This window comes from Balaenoptera physalus, assembly GCF_965194825.1.
Source record: "Balaenoptera physalus genome assembly, chromosome: 14".
NCBI lineage: Eukaryota > Metazoa > Chordata > Mammalia > Artiodactyla > Balaenopteridae > Balaenoptera > Balaenoptera physalus.
In genome coordinates, this window is record NC_138893.1 from 59902013 (window position 1) to 59921006 (window position 18994).

General features: G+C 37.6%; 1 protein-coding gene and 1 long non-coding RNA gene across 29 annotated transcripts in view; one reads left to right on the forward strand and one right to left on the reverse strand.

Moving 5' to 3' along the window:
- The window catches only part of PANK1 (pantothenate kinase 1), a 110937-nt gene extending 109028 nt beyond the window's left edge, over positions 1-1909 (forward strand). For all 22 annotated transcript variants that reach the window (XM_082423741.1, XM_082423747.1, XM_082423739.1 and 19 more), the window contains one exon: positions 415-1909. In XM_082423741.1, the coding sequence (XP_082279867.1) occupies positions 415-474 (60 nt within the window). In that variant the 3' untranslated portion in view covers positions 475-1909. The remainder of the gene's footprint in view (positions 1-414) is intronic.
- LOC309642391 overlaps positions 1-18994 on the reverse strand; it is a 102346-nt gene that overhangs the window by 62874 nt on the left and 20478 nt on the right. For 5 of the 7 annotated variants that reach the window (XR_014253136.1, XR_014253137.1, XR_014253138.1 and 2 more), the window contains exon 4: positions 2314-2385. This is a non-coding gene — a long non-coding RNA (uncharacterized lncRNA). Of the gene's footprint in view, positions 1-1581; positions 2386-18994 lie in introns of those variants that run through there. The other 2 variants (XR_014253141.1, XR_014253142.1) reach the window with 1 other exon arrangement.

Sequence of the window (18994 nt, forward strand, 5' to 3'; positions counted from 1 at the left end):
AGGGTAATTTACCTTATTACCTCCCATTTCTCATCTGTGGAATGGCAGTAATAATGTGAATTTTGCCATGACAAGGATTAAAATGAAATAATCATAATCCTAAAAATTGCCAACACTGACGTAGTATACACTGTGGTGCCAGACATTTTTCTATGCACTTTACATCAGTTAATTTATTTAATGTATATAAACAAATAGATATCCAATGCATCATTATTATTATTATTATATTATTATTATTATTATTATTATTATTATTATTATTATTATATCATGTTTCACGCCAGAGGTCAGGTTTTAAGTTTCTTGTATCTATAGCATTAGGGGGCAGCATTCCTCGAATTATGAAAAACAGTAGGTATTGGACTAAGGTTCGGAGATAATCGTACAGAAGTTTTCTCATTGTTGTTGTAGGGTTATTTTGGAGCTGTTGGGGCACTGCTGGAACTGTTCAAAATGACTGATGACCAGTAGAGATGGGCCACAGATGGAACAGCCTTCTGTGAGAACAGGGATCCAAGCTCTGCGGCTGGAGAGGGTGAAAGCCACTGTGGGACGGAAGCCAAGCCATTATGGCAGATGAACCTGCTGGATTTGTAAATAATTAAAATCCTTCTAGCTGATCTTTTACTCTTGGGTTTTGAGCTTATGATTCAAAATGGGGAATACAAGAGTTTTTTCTGTATACTGTATTTTTTAAAAAAATATTTGTGCAGCGTGGCCAAACCTACCAATTTTATGCATTGACTTTGAAAAATTGTATGATGTTTAAGAAGGACCTGAAACGTAAGTGCTGTTTATTTTTCTTCTGGGGTTTACTGATCAGTGTGGTAATTTTAACTTCATTTAGTAATTACTCTAGGAGATTTTACCTTGACTTATATTTTTCATGACGTTTCATGATTTGCTGTTGGTTTCAAATGAAACTACAAATCTGTCATGTTTTACTGTGAACACTATTTTGTTTGTTTGTTTACCTTTTTGGGTCTTGTTTTTTCTGTTTGAATGTCTTAGGGAAAAAGAGAGTCCTTCCCCCTGTTTCTGTCCTCGGATGACTCCCCGTCCCCCCTCCAATACCGTTCTTTGATGTAATTGTTCATATTAATCAAGGTGCTGACCAACTCAACACAAAGTTAAGCACGAGATCTAAAGCTCTCAAAAGTGCCCTTGAAGAGAAAACTCTGAAAAAGCGTTCATGAATTTAGTGAGTCTGGCAAAAGTTGAAAATTATATGCAATTTTGTCGTATCTCTTATGAACATATAGTGTTGCGTTAGATTTATTTTATGTTAGGTTATGTTAAATTGACGTGTTCTCTGATGAAGTGTCCTCATCCATACACAGCGTATGAATGGCAACAAATTCTTGTGCAAGATGTTGGGATTTACAGGGGAAAGTCTCCCGGTAGATTAACTGTTCACGTTGGGATGTTTAGGAGAAGTCATGGGTTGAGATGTCATGTGGTAATATCTGTGTTTTGTACATGTATGTAGCTAGGAGCTTTGTAACAAGGCATCTTAAATAATAATAAAGTTGTTTTTTATTTGAAATATTTTAAACTGTATTTCAATCCCACTTTCTAAAATTAAAAAAAAAAATTATGATACCGATCTATATATTTTTTTTCTGTTTGAAAGATATCATTGGGACTGATGGGTAACTTTCAAATGAGAGTCTTGTACAAATACTGAAACACATGAGATCTAATGATTTAGAACTAATTAATCTTTTGAATTGAGCATATTGCTGAAAGGGATTTTTGAAGGGCAGTACAATTGCTCCATGATGAAACTTTCCTTCTCTGCCTTCTGGGCACTATCTTTAATTTCCATGTCTTCAAGTCTTGAAGAAGTTGATGTTAATGGAAGTATTCACTTGTCTGGTTGAAATAAAGCCTGTTTCTGTTGTGATTTTTTTTTAGTGTATATGTTATTTTCATTTCTTAACCTTTATGTCCATCTTATCTGCTTTTGTATCATAAAATGAATATGTGTTGTACTTTTGCTACTCTACATTTCATAATTTGAAGCTTTCACATAAGCATGGTAAGGTCCAAAACACTGTGTCTTCAGTTGAAGCTGTAGCCCTATGCAGGGTTGTTTTTTTTTTTTTTAATGTAGCTTTATTGTTCTTATACAACTAACTCCTTATTCCCAAAAGATCACTACTATATTTTGTAATTCTGAAAGAGTTCCAAAATTTGGTCATCACAATTATATTTGATCAACTTCCGCCTGGCTTAAAAAAATTCAAGCAATTAAGATGCTCTTGGAAAAGGTAAGTGTGAAAATCCACATATCCTCCGTGATAGTACCTTTTTTAGATGGTTCTCTTCTGCCATTCCTACTCTCATCTGTTAGGGAATAGCACCCCTTGGATCATGGTTCTGCAAAAAATAAAATCAGGGCAAGTTAGTGTGACTACATAATTTTTTAATTATCTGGAATTACTTGATCTCTCATTACAAATGTTTAAAACATTGGTTTAGCTGAGGAGATAAATTACTCCATTATACAAATATCAGTTAAATGTTGGTTACTTATAGCCAGCATTTTTTTTTTTTTTAATGAGGGAGTTGTAGCCTGAGGAATTTTTTTACATTCACTTGAATTATAGAAACTTTCCTTTGGCTCAACATCATGAAGAAACTTGGCAAGACTAAAGAATTTTTGTCTTGAACTCCATGAAGTCAGGGTGACCAGGTGGTCCAGAACATGACTTTTGGTTCTGAGACAGCTGCAGTTTTGATCCAGCTCAGCTATTGACAAGCTTTGTGGACAACTTGCTAACCCTCTCTCTAAGCCCTAATTTTCTCACTCATAAAATGGGGCAAATAGTAGTTTTTACCTATGTATTTAAGAAGCTTAGCACAAGGGCTAACACATAGTAGAAGCTTCATTAATGCTAGCTATGCTGGAAAAAAAAATAGATGTTTTTAAATTAATGCATTAAATCAGTGATTTCTAAACTGGAATGTGGGGAATCCATTTTAGCATAAAGCATCACACAGATCTGCATATGCTAGTACACGTCTACAGCCCCATATCCACACTTCAAAATCCCAAACTCTTAACATTTCTCTTGACAAAAATTCACGACAGAAAAAGTTGATTTGAGCATTATTTATCATTCTTTGGAGGGCTCTTCACGTGTTTTGTTGCAAAGCTATTAATGTGTTTGATTACAGGGTCTGCCCCAGACCCTACCAGAGGTGTTAATTAAGTAGGGAACAAGTCTGAATCTTGAAACAGAAGTGGTCTCAAGAGTTTCAGATAAAGGGCTCGTGGAAAGATTTACTTGTATTCTTCAGCTTATGTATTCTTCCATATTCCATATTTACATGGATTCAGAGTCCCTTTGTTGGGAACCATTGTTACAGGTAATTTATACTTGACATCATTCAGTCATACAAGGAATATTAAGAAGTTATTTTGTGCCAGGAAGGAGCACTGAGTAAACTAGGAGGAATAGGATTCAACCCCTGCTGTCCAGTGCGGGGAAGACAGAAGTCTTAAACCAACACGTATAATTAAGTGTCACAGGTGTCATTCATTCATTCATTCACAAATATTCACAGCAGTGAACAAAACCAGACCCATCCTCACAGACCTTACATTCTGGAAGGGAAGACAGATACATTCCTAATTACATAATGTTACATCAGTACTACAAAGAGAAAAAGTAAGGTAGAGGGGCCTCAGAGGGAGGTAATTCTGTTTAGAAAATGAAAAGGGGATTGAAACTTCTTTGGTTAGAGTGCTAAAAGACAATCTGTCTTAGGAGGTGACGTTGGAGCAGAGGTGAATGAAGCTGAGAACACACCGTGGAAATACCTGGGGAAAATACTTGTACTCCTGGAAAATGAGAATGGAGGTTGTGAAGACCTGTAAGGAGGCCAGTATGCCTGGAGTAAACAACGGGCAGAGTGATGGGAAATGCAGTTTTAGGAGTAGCCGTGGACCAGGTCCTATACAAAGTCCCCCAAGTGAGGGTAGAAAACTGCCCTTGAAGGAGGCATTGGTCCCCTCTCCTGGAGGGGAGGGTGCAAGAAAAGTTTTCATAAGAGTCTTAGCCAACAAGTAGAGACCCCCGAGTGGAGCAGGAGAGTAGGGCTGCCCAAGCAGAGAGGGCAGGATGAGAGAAGCACTGAGAGAAGAAACAGCCTGGCTTATTCGGGACGCCGTTTGCTTCAGCCGGAGTGTGGTTAGTGGGAGAGAAACCAGATACTAGGAGAGAAGAAAACAGATTCTGGAAGGACTCGTATTCCATGTAAAAGATGTTTCTGTAGTCAGTGTGAAGCCATCAAAGAGTGTCAAGTAAAGTGAAACTAGAACTAATCTGGCTTCAAAGTGATAATAGAGCAAAATGATTCCGCTTATATAAAATGTCTAGAATAGGCAAAGAGACAGAAATTCGATTAGTGGTTTCCCAGGGCTGGGGATTTGGAAGAAATGAGGACTTAACTGCTAATAGTTATGAGGCTACTTTTTTGGTGATGAAAATGTTCTAAAATTGATTGAAGTGATGATTGTACAACTCAACTAGAAACCACTGAATTAATTAAATGGTATGTGAATTATATTTCAGTAAAGCTACTTTTCAAAAATAAGTTAAATTTGAAGGTTGAAAAAATCCTTTAAATACAGCACAAAAGTGAAATTAGGTATGTTAATTGGATGTTCTTCTTTATTTTAACCTAACTGGTGTCATTTTCAGTTTTGTAAAATATTCTACTCATTGTATTTGATTTTCTACCTTCTTTCTCCTGTACATTCCTGGAACATTTTTAGACACAACAAACAAGTGCATTTAGTCAAATGTGTATGGCAGAGTTGATGTGGTTACAGTAATAAATAATAAATGCCAGCAAAAATAAATGCCGGCAGCCTCAGCCCCAGTTGCCTAAGGTTTCTTTTTTTTGAACAAATGGATTTCCTTTTTAATTTTTGCAGTTATAGCTTAAGAAGAGTTTTTATTTTCCCTTAGATTTAAAACAACTAGAAAGAATTGGACTTTTTTTATATTAGACTTTTTCTTCTCTCTTCTCTTCCTCCCCTTCAGTCTGTTCATGAAATTTGCTGTTGCTATTTTAACCAGGTTCAGCATCTAAAGAATTCATGCCATTTGGCTGCCATAATGTGGCTAATGAATGTCTATTTTAGTTCCAGAGTGAGGCAGGTGGTCTATGTCTTCTTGTGAACCTTTAAGAGATACTTAAATTTTAATTTTAAAGAAAACTTAAATTTTAAAATAATTGTTTTCCATTGACTACTCAAGTTTACTTACCCTGACTTATTAAATATTTTTTCATGGTATGTTCTCAGACTGTGTTTTCTAGCATTTTTCTTGTGTTTGCATGCTTGTGTGAGTGTGTATACATGGTGCATTGAGGAAGAGATAAACCCCAAGTTAATCCTGCAAGTAATGCATCTGGCGCTTATATGAGAACCATAATTTATGCAGAGTGTATTTTTAAATTCAATACTTGAACAGTTTGTCAAATGTTACATTATTTTAAATGTAGGCCAAGAGTGTTTCTGTATTAAGCTCCACAAGTGTGTGGGTTGAAATTAGGCAAGTTAAATGGGATTGTGAATGTTAAACAGGAATATTTTTAAGCATTCTCCTTTGGGGTTTGATTACTATTTATATTGGATTTATAAATTTTGAAAGAAGCAGTTACTCTTGTCTGTCTGTTCACATGCCAACATCAACATTGAATTTATCAAGTAATTATTTATGCAATGTTTAGACAGGCAAAATGAAATGGAGAAGGGAGCCAATTATCTGTGGATCCTACCCACACAGTTTTCAGCAACTGCAGAGAAAATGGGTTGGTTGTCCAGAACAACTGTTTTGTTGACTCTGCCCTGAACATTTAGTTAATTATGCAATTCTTCCTGTCCTTTAGCCTGTGTTTCTACATTCCATGCCTGGCCTCAGCTGTCCGTGGCAGTCATGACTGAGGTCGTTAATTAACCATGACGACTGCCTCAGCAAAATCAGGCTGGAGGAATCCCTGTCCATTACAAAGCTTGGTCTCAGGGAACCTTAAGGACCATTTCACCTGCGGCATAATCTATTTTAGTGGCCATCGAGAAAGATACTACCAAGATATAACCACCCTTGGATATAAGAAATTAACCTTTTTAAAAGGGTATATGACATTAAGATTTGCTTTAAAAAGAAAACGCCGAACTGAGTCTCGTTTTCGGATCCCAAGCAAATTCCAAACACACTGGCATGCAAACTTTAAGATTTATTAACTCATTATATAATGTTAACTATCGATTAATTAGTTAATTAAAGCTCATGTTTTAATGTCAGCTTTTACTTATTGATCCAGTGCTGCAAAAGAGAATTTGGAAGCAATGATGGAGTCTTACATTTCAACTCAGGGGAAATCAGTTTTGATCATTCAATCGGTAAGTTGCAAAACTATGCTAAAAGCTTTGCCCAAAGCAAGGTTACCAAGTATGAGAAGTGGAAATTAAACTTTTTGCTTTTATTCTAATTTTTAAATTCCTAAATAAATGTTGAACAACTGTTTAGGGAATATCAGTTAGGAGGGAGCCAACTTACTAGCCTGCTTTAAACTCTCTTGAACACTCACAGGTTCTGACCTGGCACCGGATGAAGAGGGAGGGCTTGTGACAGAGAAGACCTTTAACATTCTTCCAAACCTGCGTTTCTGTGATTCTAAGAACTGAGCATTGAGCCTGCCCTTTATAAAGTTATCACATGAGAATAAATTGTGTTTACATGGAAAAGAGCTCATAACAGTGACAGGTCTGGGGGATTAAGCCTTTCATGTGCTTGGCATTCCGTGTACGTGACCTCCTTTAATATACCCAGCAAATGAACACGGTGGGGATTCCTGTCTCCATTTTATAGAAAAGACTGAGGTTTGGAGAGGTTAAGGAGCATGCCCACGATCACATACCAACCATCAGGAATCTTGAAATGGCCTTTTGGGAAAAATGAAGGCTTCTTTGAGTCCAAATGATCCAGATATTTGCTTCCATTTTCCAAAAGGGATTTTATATAGACACAATGTCTGACTGTGTAACTATCACTCCTATCATTCATCTCATTGAAATTTCTTCATACCCAGGCTCAATATTTCACATTGGCTGGTCTGAGGTCCTAGCTCAAGGGCCTTCCTTCTTTGTTATTCAGTTAATATTAACATTCCCCTGCTTGGCCTTCTCTCTTTCTTCTTTAGTCACACTTCCACCACACTCTATACAAGCACTGATACTAGACTTGCACATACTAGAGTGCTTATAAAACAGACAAAACAAAAAGCTTATTGACTAAACTTCTATGCAGTTAAAATGATCTGTATTTCATCTTGTCCAAGAAGAAATACTTGAGTCTACAAAATACTGGCTTATTGTGAAGACCCATGCCAAAATTATTTTTGCAAAATGGAATAATTATTGACTTCTGTACCAATTTTCTCTATTATAATTTGAAATAATTTCTATTTTAGTCAATAACTTACATATCTGAGCTCTGATATTACTTTTGAAAATTTATTCTTCTCATGAAACAGTTCATTTTGATGTGATTTTTAATTAATCTTTTAATTCTTAAATTTTGAAAGACAGGTATATAGAAATTATGGTATTTGGTTTTTAAGTGTTTCTCATTAGATTTAAAATTTTTAGTAGGAATGCAATTTTTAGTATCAGCAAATAAACCTCTTTTCAATAGTTCATTAATATTTAAATGACCTATCATTTTGTCTTGATTATGATTTTTATTAGGAAGAGCATGTCTTCTAAATCCACTGTCATCCTTAAAGATAGAAGAAGAGTTCTTTATTGAGTTATTTTTATTCCTGTTCAATTTTTTTTTTGTCCCTAGGAATGATGTAGGTCAAAGACAGTTTTCTTTTTCAAATGGAATCCTATGTTCTCAATAACTTAGCCCAGAGTTAAATTGCTTAAATACTCATAGCATCTCAGATGTCAGATGGCTTTCACAGAAGGAGATGCTCAGCATACAGAATATCTTACACTGTGGTATAGGCCAACATGCCTCAGAATAACCTGGAGAGTTTGTTTAACATGACTATTTGGGGACCTCTCCCTGGACGATCTGTATCTGAATGTCTAAGATTGGGGCCCCAGAATGCATGAAAAAAGATCTTCTCAAATAATCCTTAAAAACCTAAAATTTGAGAATCACTGTCTTAAAGGTTATATTATTACTAACATTAAAAATCATATCCACATTTAAGTAAACATTCCTGATTCTCTGGCAGGTCACACCCAGTTGCAGGAAAGCAACATTGTTCGATGATCAACGACTGATTAAATAAACCCAACTGCTGTCTCTGTTAAAAATGATGGCACCACATAGACATTAATCAGCCATGGCCACTACATAATGACCGACACCCTTCAAAACAACAGACACAAATAGCACAGTTTTATAGCTTGGTTTTCAATTCCTGTTCCATTCCCACATTTTTCTAATACCTCTTTTGGTGTTCTGAATTTAGTTTGTAGGGAAGAAGGAATCTCTTAGCTGGGCAGTTACTCTGCTTAAGATTGTCTGAGGTTCATCTCAGATGAGCCACTATTCTCTCTCCAAGTATGGAAGCAACAAAAGCATCTTCATAAGGTCAGTCTGCACTTACTACTGCTGTCATCTCTGGTTACTAAATAAACACTTTGCATTTTTGAAGTGCTCTGCAAACACACTGGAAACTTTAAGGACAATTTGCACAGAAACTTAAAACATTCCACGTCTTGGGCTTCCCTGGTGGCGCAGTGGTAAAGAATCCGCCTGCCAATGTAGGGAACACGGGTTCAAGCCCTGGTCCGGGAAGATCCCACATGCCGCGGAGCAACTAACGCCGTGCGCCACAACTACCGAGCCTGCGCTCTAGAGCTCGCGAGCCACAACTACTGAGCCCACGTGCCACAACTACTGAAACCCGCATGCCTACAGCCCATGCTCCGCAACAAGAGAAGCCACCACAATGAGAAGCCCGCACACTGCAACAAAGAGTAGCCCCCACTCGTCACAAAAGAGAAAACCCGTGCGCAGCAACCAGGACCCAATGCAGTCAAAAATAAATAAATTAATTAATTAATTAAAAAAATAATAATAATAAATAAATTCTTCAGGCTCAGGAAGAGGAGTTACTCTAAATTCCCAATGACTGCAAGTCACTTATTCACCTAGGTATTTAGGTATATGTATTAATATACCTAATTATTTAGGTATATTATTCACCTAGGTATTTAAGTGTATTAATTTCCAGCATATCCTGAAACACTGTTATTTTGAAAAACCTGTACCATATTAAATTAAAGATCATTAAAATAAACATATTTTCTTCACTCTTACTGTGTAATTGCTAAAAATGTTCTCCCCGGGGTCATTCAATTTATCTAAAACTAAAGCATGTTTTTTTTCCCACTTAAGGAGGTGATGATGAAGTGAAAATATTAAGGAAAAAAGCCCACTTTTTGTTTTTGCTTTGTATACACTCTATTATTCTGAAAGGTCCATTATTTTGAAAGCTTAAGGTATATGAATCATTTCACTGCAAAGGTATATACATATATCTACATCTACGTCTATACAGCTGTTTCATGACTTTCAATATGTGTTCATAGATTGCTATTATATCTTATCATTAATAAACATTTATATTATATTAAAAACTCTAAAAAGAGATACAATTGAACTTATTTCCAAAACAAAAAGAGACTCACAGATATAGAAAACAAACTTATGGTTACCAAAGGGAAAAGGAGGGTGGGGAGAGGGATAAATTAGGAGGTTGGGATTAACATATACACACTACTATACATAAAATAGTTAACCAACAGTACATAGCACAGGGAACTCTACTCAATATTTTGCAATAAACTATAAGGGAAAAGAATCTGAAAAAATATATACATAAACATTTACGTGTATAACCGAATCACTGTGCTGTGTACACCTGAAATTAACATGATACTGTAAATCAACTGTACTTCAATAAAAACAATTTTTAAAATTTTAAAAAACTATTCAAAGCAAGCTTTTACTAATTGTTGTATTTCATGTAATTATGACCTCCTAGAGCTTCCTTGCAGCACTTAAACAAAGAGTCAATAGGGGGTATACAAAATCCCCAAATGATTTTGACATTTGGACCAATCACATCACTTGAGCCAAGACTCTTTGTTCTTAAAATCTCAGCTGGCTGTTCTAATGGCTGGCTACCCACCCGGCCCACCAAGCAGGGTTGTTTGTCAAGACTTTGAAGCACATATTCTGCTTCCAGAATCAACACTGCATAGTGATTATTCCTCTCTCTTTTTTGTTTCTTTTCCCCCAATACTTTATTTTCAATAATCTTCACTTTCCTGAAGGAACTGATTTGGGGAATGGGGACCACTCTTTCAAAAAAAAGTTAAAGTTAGTATTTTAATCCCCCAAAGGCAGGGACTATAAAGAACATTCCAATCACACGACCGCACCACATTTTTGTGTTTAAATTAAGTCAGGGTTATGATGGCGATTAATAACACACACTGACTCAAAAAGTCAGCTGGCATGATTAGGAAGGGCAAACTTTTCTGGTTTTAGTAGAGAAACAAAATAAGCATATAATTGACCTTTGCATTCCATTCTACTTGAAAAAGGCTTTCCAGCCTTTTAAAAAAATCTTCATACTTCTGTTCCATATCACACTCGGAATTAGATACTTTAAAAATATGCCATTAACCAAATTTTGTCTTGGCAGCTGGTTTAAATATTTATTTAAGATATGTAGCAGTTGCGGCACTTAGAATTTAAAACAGATGGCAGGACTATATTGGCACTGTGCATTACTGGCAGAAGTGGACCATTTGAACTTTCTTAAAGTTTTGCAGCTTTGAAGTTTGAGGAGACATAATTGACCCTCTTTTCCTCTGTCCTTAGGGGAGCACAGAATTGTTTAGGGATGCTAACTCAGAAATCATGACACAAGATGTGTGCAGCTGTTTAGGAGAGTGAATGGAAGAGGCAGGTACCCGTAGGATGCTCGCCTCCCCTCCCCTTCCAGCTCACTTATTCTGTCTCCTTGTTAGGACATTTACTTCATTTTCTGGGTCTCTGGAGACTTATTGCTGGCACACATTCCCACATTGAGACAATTCATTTTCCTCATCAGGAAAGATTAAGAAAAGAATAGAAGACTGTGTGGAGGCAAAATGCAAAGTCCCAGCATTTCTCTGCTGACCTCAGCGATTAATGACCCAAAAGTCCATATCTTGGTAGAATCTTAAAGATTCTAAGAGTTTAGCACAGGGTCTGGCACATAGTAGGTACTCAGTAAATCTTGAACAACAGAATGTTTCCTCCAGCTAGAGTTTCCTCAGCCTTTTTGTGTCTTTAAAATTGAAGTATAGTTGATTTACAATGTTGTGTTACTTCAAGTGTACAGCAAAGTGATTCAGTTATACACATATATACTTTTTCTTTTCTATTATAGGTTATTACAAGATATTGAATATAGTTTCCTATGCTATAACATGGATGCACCTAGAGATTATCATACTAAGTGAAGTAAGCCAGAAAGAGAAAGACAAATACCATATAATATCATTTATACATGGAATCTAAAATACAACACAAATGAACTTATCTATGAAACAGAAGCAGAATCACAGACATGGAGACCAGACTTGTGGTTGCCAAGGCGGGGGCTGGGGAGGGATGGATTGGGAGTTTGAGATGAGCAGATGCCAACTATTACATATATGTAGAACTGAATCACTTTGCTGTACACCAGAAACTAATACAGCATTGTAAATCAACTACACTTTAATAAAATAAATTTAAAAAATAATAAACCATGTTTCTTTGTTTTGCTAATTTAAAAATTATAAAACTAACACAACCTCCATGTAATAACTCAATAACACATCAAATGAGAGTCCCACTTTACTCTTACCTATTTCCACTCTTCCTGTCTCCCCAGAAGTAAGCACTGATGTCAGTTCGGTACATACATTGCCAATTTTTTCCTATTCATTTGCATTTATAGGTACTCATGGAAATATATCATTTTAATAACATATATTAGTTATGGATGCATATTATATATTAGAAATATAAAAATATGCATGGAAATAATAAACATGAAGTTCAAGATAAGGTTATGAAAGAGCTGCCCTCCGCTCTCAGTCACAACAGAGTGTGAGAGTTCCCTTCCAGCTATTTGTCTAGTGCCCATAGGTGAGAGCTGCCTTTCATAATATTAGCGCCTGGATCTCACTGCTAGAACAGGCATCAACGAGACGCACCGTGCTGCACCGGTTGGGCTTCATGGCAGCGTGTTTAAATTTAAGCTGAGGGCTTCCCTGGTGGCGCAGTGGTTGAGAATCTGACTGCCAATGCAGGGGACACGGGTTCGAGCCCTGGTCTGGGAAGATCCCACAGGCCGCGGAGCAACTGGGCCCGTGAGCCACAACTACTGAGCCTGCGCGTCTGGAGCCTGTGCTCCGCAAAAAGGCCGCGATAGTGAGGCCCGCGCACCGCGATGAAGAGTGGCCCCCGCTCGCCGCAACTAGAGAAAGCCCTCGCACAGAGACGAAGACCCAACACAGCCAAAAAAAATTAATTAATTAATTTTTTTAAAAAAACAAACAAAAAAACAACCAGCTTTGCCTTATTAATAAAAAAAAAAAGAAAAAAGAATTTAAGCTGAGTTTTCTGCACAGTGTGTTGGTTTCCATCAAACTCCAGATCTGAAGCCAACTTCTCCAGGAGGCTTCCTGCACTGCCCCACCCCGCCTTGGCCCCCATTGTGAAGTGTGACGCCCTTCTCCAGTTGGCAGAATACAGGCACGCCTCCTTTTGTTGTGCTTCGCTTTATTGCACTTCACAGATGTTGTATTTTTTAAGAACTGAAGGTTTGTGGCAACCCTGCAACGAGCAAGTACTATTGGTGCCATTTTTCCAACAGAATTTGCTCATTTGATGTCTCTGTGTCACACTTTGGTAATTCTCACAATACTTCAAACTTTTTTATTATTATTATGTTTGTTATGGTGATCTGTGGTCACTGCTCTTTGATGATACTATTGTCATTGTTTGGGGGCACCAACCAAGAACTTTATCAATAACTGTTGTGTGTGTTCTGACAGCTTTACTGACCGGCCATTCTCCATCTCCCTCCCTCTCCTTGGGCCTCCCTGTTCCCTGAGACACAATATTGAAATTAGGCCAATTTATAACCCTACAATGGCCTCTAAGTGAAAGGAAGGATACACATCTCTCACTTCATTTTTTTCCGCTGCGCAGCTTGCAAGATCTTAGTTCCCCGACCAGGGATTGAATCCGGGCCACGGCAGTGAAAGTGTGGAGTCCTAACCACTAGACCGCTAGGGAATTCCCAAGAGATGCACGTCTCTCACTTTAAATCAAAAGCTAGAAATAATTAAGCTTAATGAGGGAGGCATGTTAAAAGCTACATAGGTTGAAAGCTAGGCCTCTTGCTCCAGTCAGGCAAGCTGTGAATGCAAAGGAAAAGTTTTTTTAAAAATTTTTATTGGCATATAGTTGATTTAAAACGCTGTGTTAGTTTCAGGTGTACAGCAAAGTGAATCAGTTATACATATATGTATATCTCCTCTTTTTTTTTTTTTTTTAGATTCTTTTCCCATATAGGCCATTACAGAGTATTGAGTAGAGTTCCCCGTGCTGTACAGTAGGTTCTTATTAGTTATCTATTTTATATATAGTAGTGTGTGTATGTTAGTCCCAATCTCCGAATTTCTCTCTCCCCCCTCCCAGGAAAAGTTCTTGAAGGAAATTAAAAGTGTTACTCCAGTGAACACAGGAATGATAAGAAAGTAAAACAGCCTAATTACTGATATGGAGAAAGTTTTAGTGGTCTGGATAGAAGATCAAACCAGCCACAACATTCCCGTAGGCCAAAGCCTAATCCAGAGCAAGGCCCTAATTCTCTTCAATTCTACAAAGGCTGAGAAAGGTAAGGAAGCTGCAGAAGAAAAGTTTGGAGCTAGCAGGGGTTTTGGTTCATGAGGCTTAAGGGGAAAAGCTGCCCCCACAAGTTGGACAGGCAAGGTGAAGCAGCAAGGGCTGATGTAGAAGCTGCAGCAAGTTACCTAGAAGATCTAGCTATGATAATGAATGAAGGTGACTACACGAAACAACAGATTTTCAACGTAGATAAAACAGCCTTCTGTTGCAAGAAGATGTCAGCTAGGACTTTCATAGCTAGAGAGGAGAAGCCAATGCCTCGCTTCAAAGCTTCAAAGGACAGGCTGACTATCCCGTTAGGGGCTAATGCAGCTCATCACACAATAAGTTAAAGCCAATGCTCATTTACCATTCCAAAATCCTGGAGCCCTTAAGAACTACGCTAAATCTACGCTGCCTGTGCTCTATAAATGAAACAACAAGCCTGGATGATAGTATGTGTGCTTACAACATAGTTTACTGAATATTTTAAGCCCACTGTTAAGAACTACTGCTTCAGAAAAAGAGATTCCTTTCAAAATATTACTGCTCATTGACAAAACACCGGGTCACCTAAGAGCTCTGATGGAGATATACAATGAGATTAATATTGTTTTAATGGCTGATAACACAACATCCATTCTGCAGCCCACGGATCAAGGAGTCATTTCAACTGTCTTATTACTGAAGAAACACATTCCATAAGGCTACAGCTGCCATAGATAGTGATTCCTCTGATGGATGTGGGCAAAGTCAACTGAAAGCCTTCTGGAAAGAATTCACCATTCTAGATGCCATTAAGGACATTCTTATGGGAATAGGTCAAGATATCAACATTAACAGGAATTTGGAAGAAGTTGATTCCAGCCCTCATGGATGCCTTTGAGGGGTTCAGGGCCCCAGCAGAGGAAGTAACTGCAGATGTAGTGGAACTTGTTAGAGAACTAGAATCAGAAGTGGAGCCTGAAGATGTGACTGAATTGCTGCAATCTCACAATAAAACTTTTGCAGATGAGGAGTTGCTTCTCATGGATGAGTAAAGAAAGTGATTTCTTGAGATGGAATCTACTCCTGGTGACGATACCGTGAAGACTGTTGAAATGACAACAAAGGATTTAGAATAGTACATAAACGTAGTTGACAAAGCAGTGGCAGGGTTTGAGAGTATTAACTTCAATTTGGAAAGACGTTCTACTGTGGGTAAAATGCTATCAAACAGCAGTGCATGCTGCAGAGAAAATCGTTCATGAAAAGAAGAGTCAATTGATGTGGCAAACTTCACTGTTCTTATTTTAAGAAACTGCCGCTGCCACCCCAACCTTCAGCCACTGCCCTGATCAGTCAGCAGCCTTCAGCATCAAGGCCAGGCCCTCCACCAGCAAAAAGATTACAACTTGCTAAAGACTTAGATGATGGTTAACATCTTTTAGCAATAAAGTATTTTTAAATTAAAGTATGTAGGGCTTCCCTGGTGGCACAGTGGTTAAGAATCCACCTGCCAGTGCAGGGGACACAGGTTCAAGCCCTGGTCCGGGAAGATCCCACATGCTGTGGAGCAACTAAGCCCGTGCGCCACAACTACTGAGCCCGCGCTCTAGAGCCCGCGAGCCACAACTACTGAGCCCAAGCGCCGCAACTACTGAAGCCCGTGTGCCTAGAGCCCATGCTCTGCAACAAGAGAGGCCACTGCAATGAGGAGCCTGCACAACGCAACGAAGAGTAGCCCTCACTTACCAACTAGAGAAAGCCCGCGTGCAGCAACGAAGACCCAACGCAGCCAAAAATAAAATAAATAAATTTTGTTTAATAAAGTATGTATATATTTTTTAGACATAATGCTATTGCACGCTTAAAAGACTTCAGTATATTGTAAATTAACTTTTATATGCACTGGAAAACCAAAAAATTCATGTGACTTGCTTTATTGCCATGGTCTCCAACAAAACCCACAATATCTCTGAGGTATGCCTGTAGTTATCTTTTCTCTCCCTTATGCCACTTATCACGTCCCACCATCTAGTCCTGTTTTTTGAACGTACAACCCTTCACCACTGACTTGTAGCTTTTAAGGATAGAAACTGGGTTATGCATCTTCGTATTCTCTTTGTGCCTAGAACATTGCCTCAGTCAACAAATGACAGGACACATATGGTTTAACATTCGTTTTGTATAAATGAAGGTATTACAGATTAATACAGTCTATATATTTATTTTATTTAAAACATTTTAAAATGAGGCAAAATTCACTTAATGGCATCTAGAATGGTGAATCCTTTCCAGAAGTGTTTCAATCGACTTTGCCCATTTTAAAGAGAGCAATTCAGGGGCATTTAATATATTCACAACCTTATGCATCTACTATCTAGCTCTAAAACATCTTCATCACCCCAAAAGAAAGCCCCCTGCCCATAAAGCAGTTACTTCCTTAGCCCCTGGCAAACACTAATGTGCTTTCTGTCTCTATGGATTTACCTATTCTGGATATTTCATATAAATGGAATCATACAGTACATAATCTTTTGTGTCTGGGTTCTTTGACTTAGCACAATATTTTCAAGATTCATCCATGATGTGGCACGTATTAATATTTCATTCCTTTTTATGGTTAAATAAACTATTCTATATATTTTATTTGCAGTTTGTTGCAGGTACATGTCATCTGCCTGATTTTACCTCTAGATGGCATTACTTTCTTGGGAATTTCCTGGTCTGTCCCAATACTATTTAGTGAAATTAACTAAATTACACTGTAAAATTATATCAAGAACTGCTTTCACTGCAAAGCCAAATGAGTCCTAACGAATCAGCCATTACGGATGCTTTGACACTACAGCATACAGTATGTCGTGGATCTGGCCATGACATGCTGTTATAAGCAACAGTGGCTTCTGGGTAAGTAGAGATTACTTTTCAGATGTGTTTTTAAAATATCTATTTCATACTGAATTATTGTAGCTTGAATCTTGTTATTAAGCTGGCAGTAAATAATAATACCCCAGTCAAGACTGGAATAACAAAATACTATAGGGGATTTTGTAATGTCATTGTGAAATCTACATGATACTCGGTTTGATTTATAGACCTGGCTCCGCCTATTACCTAAAGGACCATGGACAAATCTCACTGGGCTTGCTTAATCCTCTAGAAAGAGATGAAAGTAAATTAAAACCTTGCTTGTCGGGTTTTATGAGTATCAAGTGAAAAATGACTGTGAAAATGCACTGTAATCTGGGAAGCACTATGCTAATTGTTACTAATTTTGAGGACTTAAAGATTCATACACATCAGTGTTTATATTATGCATTAAAATGTTATTCTCTTTAAGGTAGACAGTGTCATTAAGCTCAGGGCTTCTCAAGAATTTTAACAGTTTAAAAAGCAATTCCATTTTGAGTATCTTCCTGAGACTATCATCAGAGAGAGTGGTACGAGAAGATTCTGTGAGGAAATTACAGCACTTTTAAGTAAGTGATCTCTGTACTGGATACTCCTAGTTTGTTTAGTTTAGTTAGGCGCGGTAACTTTGACTTGACTGAAATATATTTTAGTATGAGAAGCATTTGTCCTGTCTGGTGATAATAGTTCAGAGCTTCTTTATACCTTTAGTGCCCAAGAGAATTTGACATATAATAACCCTTAAATATGTAATGATAAATAAGTAATAATGAGTTCAATTTCCTATATTTCTCCTTTATTTGACTAGGAGTTTATTTAGGGTAACAATAATTTTATTGTTTATTGAATTCTCATTACCAAATAGTGCCTGGCGGTCCCAAAAAAACAAAAAACAAAAAAACCCAACCAAACAAAAAAAGAAGTGTTTGTTGTATGCAAAATGAGTAAATTACTGGATACAAATATTGCTACTAAAGATGCAGAAAATATAGGTTTAAAATAGTTTATGTTTTAAATTATTAACAGCTTATTTCAAAGTTGTGCGTTCTCCCCTAGTTGACCTAGTTGCTTAATTAAAGCTGCCCAAGCAGTTAACACCTGGAGCATCTTTTGACAGACAAAAAAAATCAAAGCAAGTAAGTGGTGTTCATAGGGAGGTCTACAAATGATTCATGTGCCCTAAAGTTCTTAAAACATAAGCAATACAGAGTTCTTTGCATGTGTAGGAAGCACTGGGGTCTTGAAAACAGAATGGGCAGAGGCCTGGGGACAAATGGATGAAATGAGATAATACAAAGCATTCAATTCAGTACTTGGCTCCCAGCACCTTTTTGCTAATTAGGTAAAGACCTCTCTGGGCAGATGCAGCCCTGCAGGCTTACAGTTTGGCAAGCTGAGTGGGGATTGGATTACTGTTCCCAAGCTCCCTTGGGCAGCAACCTTGCACAATGAACAACCTGCAGAACAATTTTTGGAGGCCCTCCGGCTAGCTATTGTCATCGAGAGACAGCATGACAGAGTGAGTAGTCAGCCTCGCCAGCTTACCAGTGGGTACCTCGTAACAGAGTAATCTTTCCGTGGCTTGGTTACTCACTTGTAAAATGAGACAATACTAATATTCCCCTCGCTGGGTCATTATGCAGAGTGAATGACTGAATGTATGTAAAACACATAGAACAGTGCATGGCAAATGTATATATTCCATAAAATGTTAGATATTGTTATCAATATTAGACTAGTTCTCAATAACAGACAAGGCAAAGTGGTATCAACTCTTTGACAGTCTTGAGGCATGGGGTTTAGGATGGTAAGGCTTTGAAGGAAGGGTGGTCGTCGGCACAAAGCTCCCTGTCTTGCAGAGAAGTAGGCGCAATTAAACCCTACAAAGAACCATCCAAATTTAGGGGTGTGGAATTCTTCCTTGGAACTCCATGATCTTATACACCACCTCCATTCTAACGACTTCCATCTAGATGTTCAATATGTATTTGTTGGTGGGTTTTTTAAGTAATTTTAAATGTCTAAAATCTTTGCTCTCCATCCAGCGCTGCCGGCTGGTTTGTTAGGATTGCTAGTTTATACTGAAGTCAAATGAGGCAGTTTTCTCAATCTCT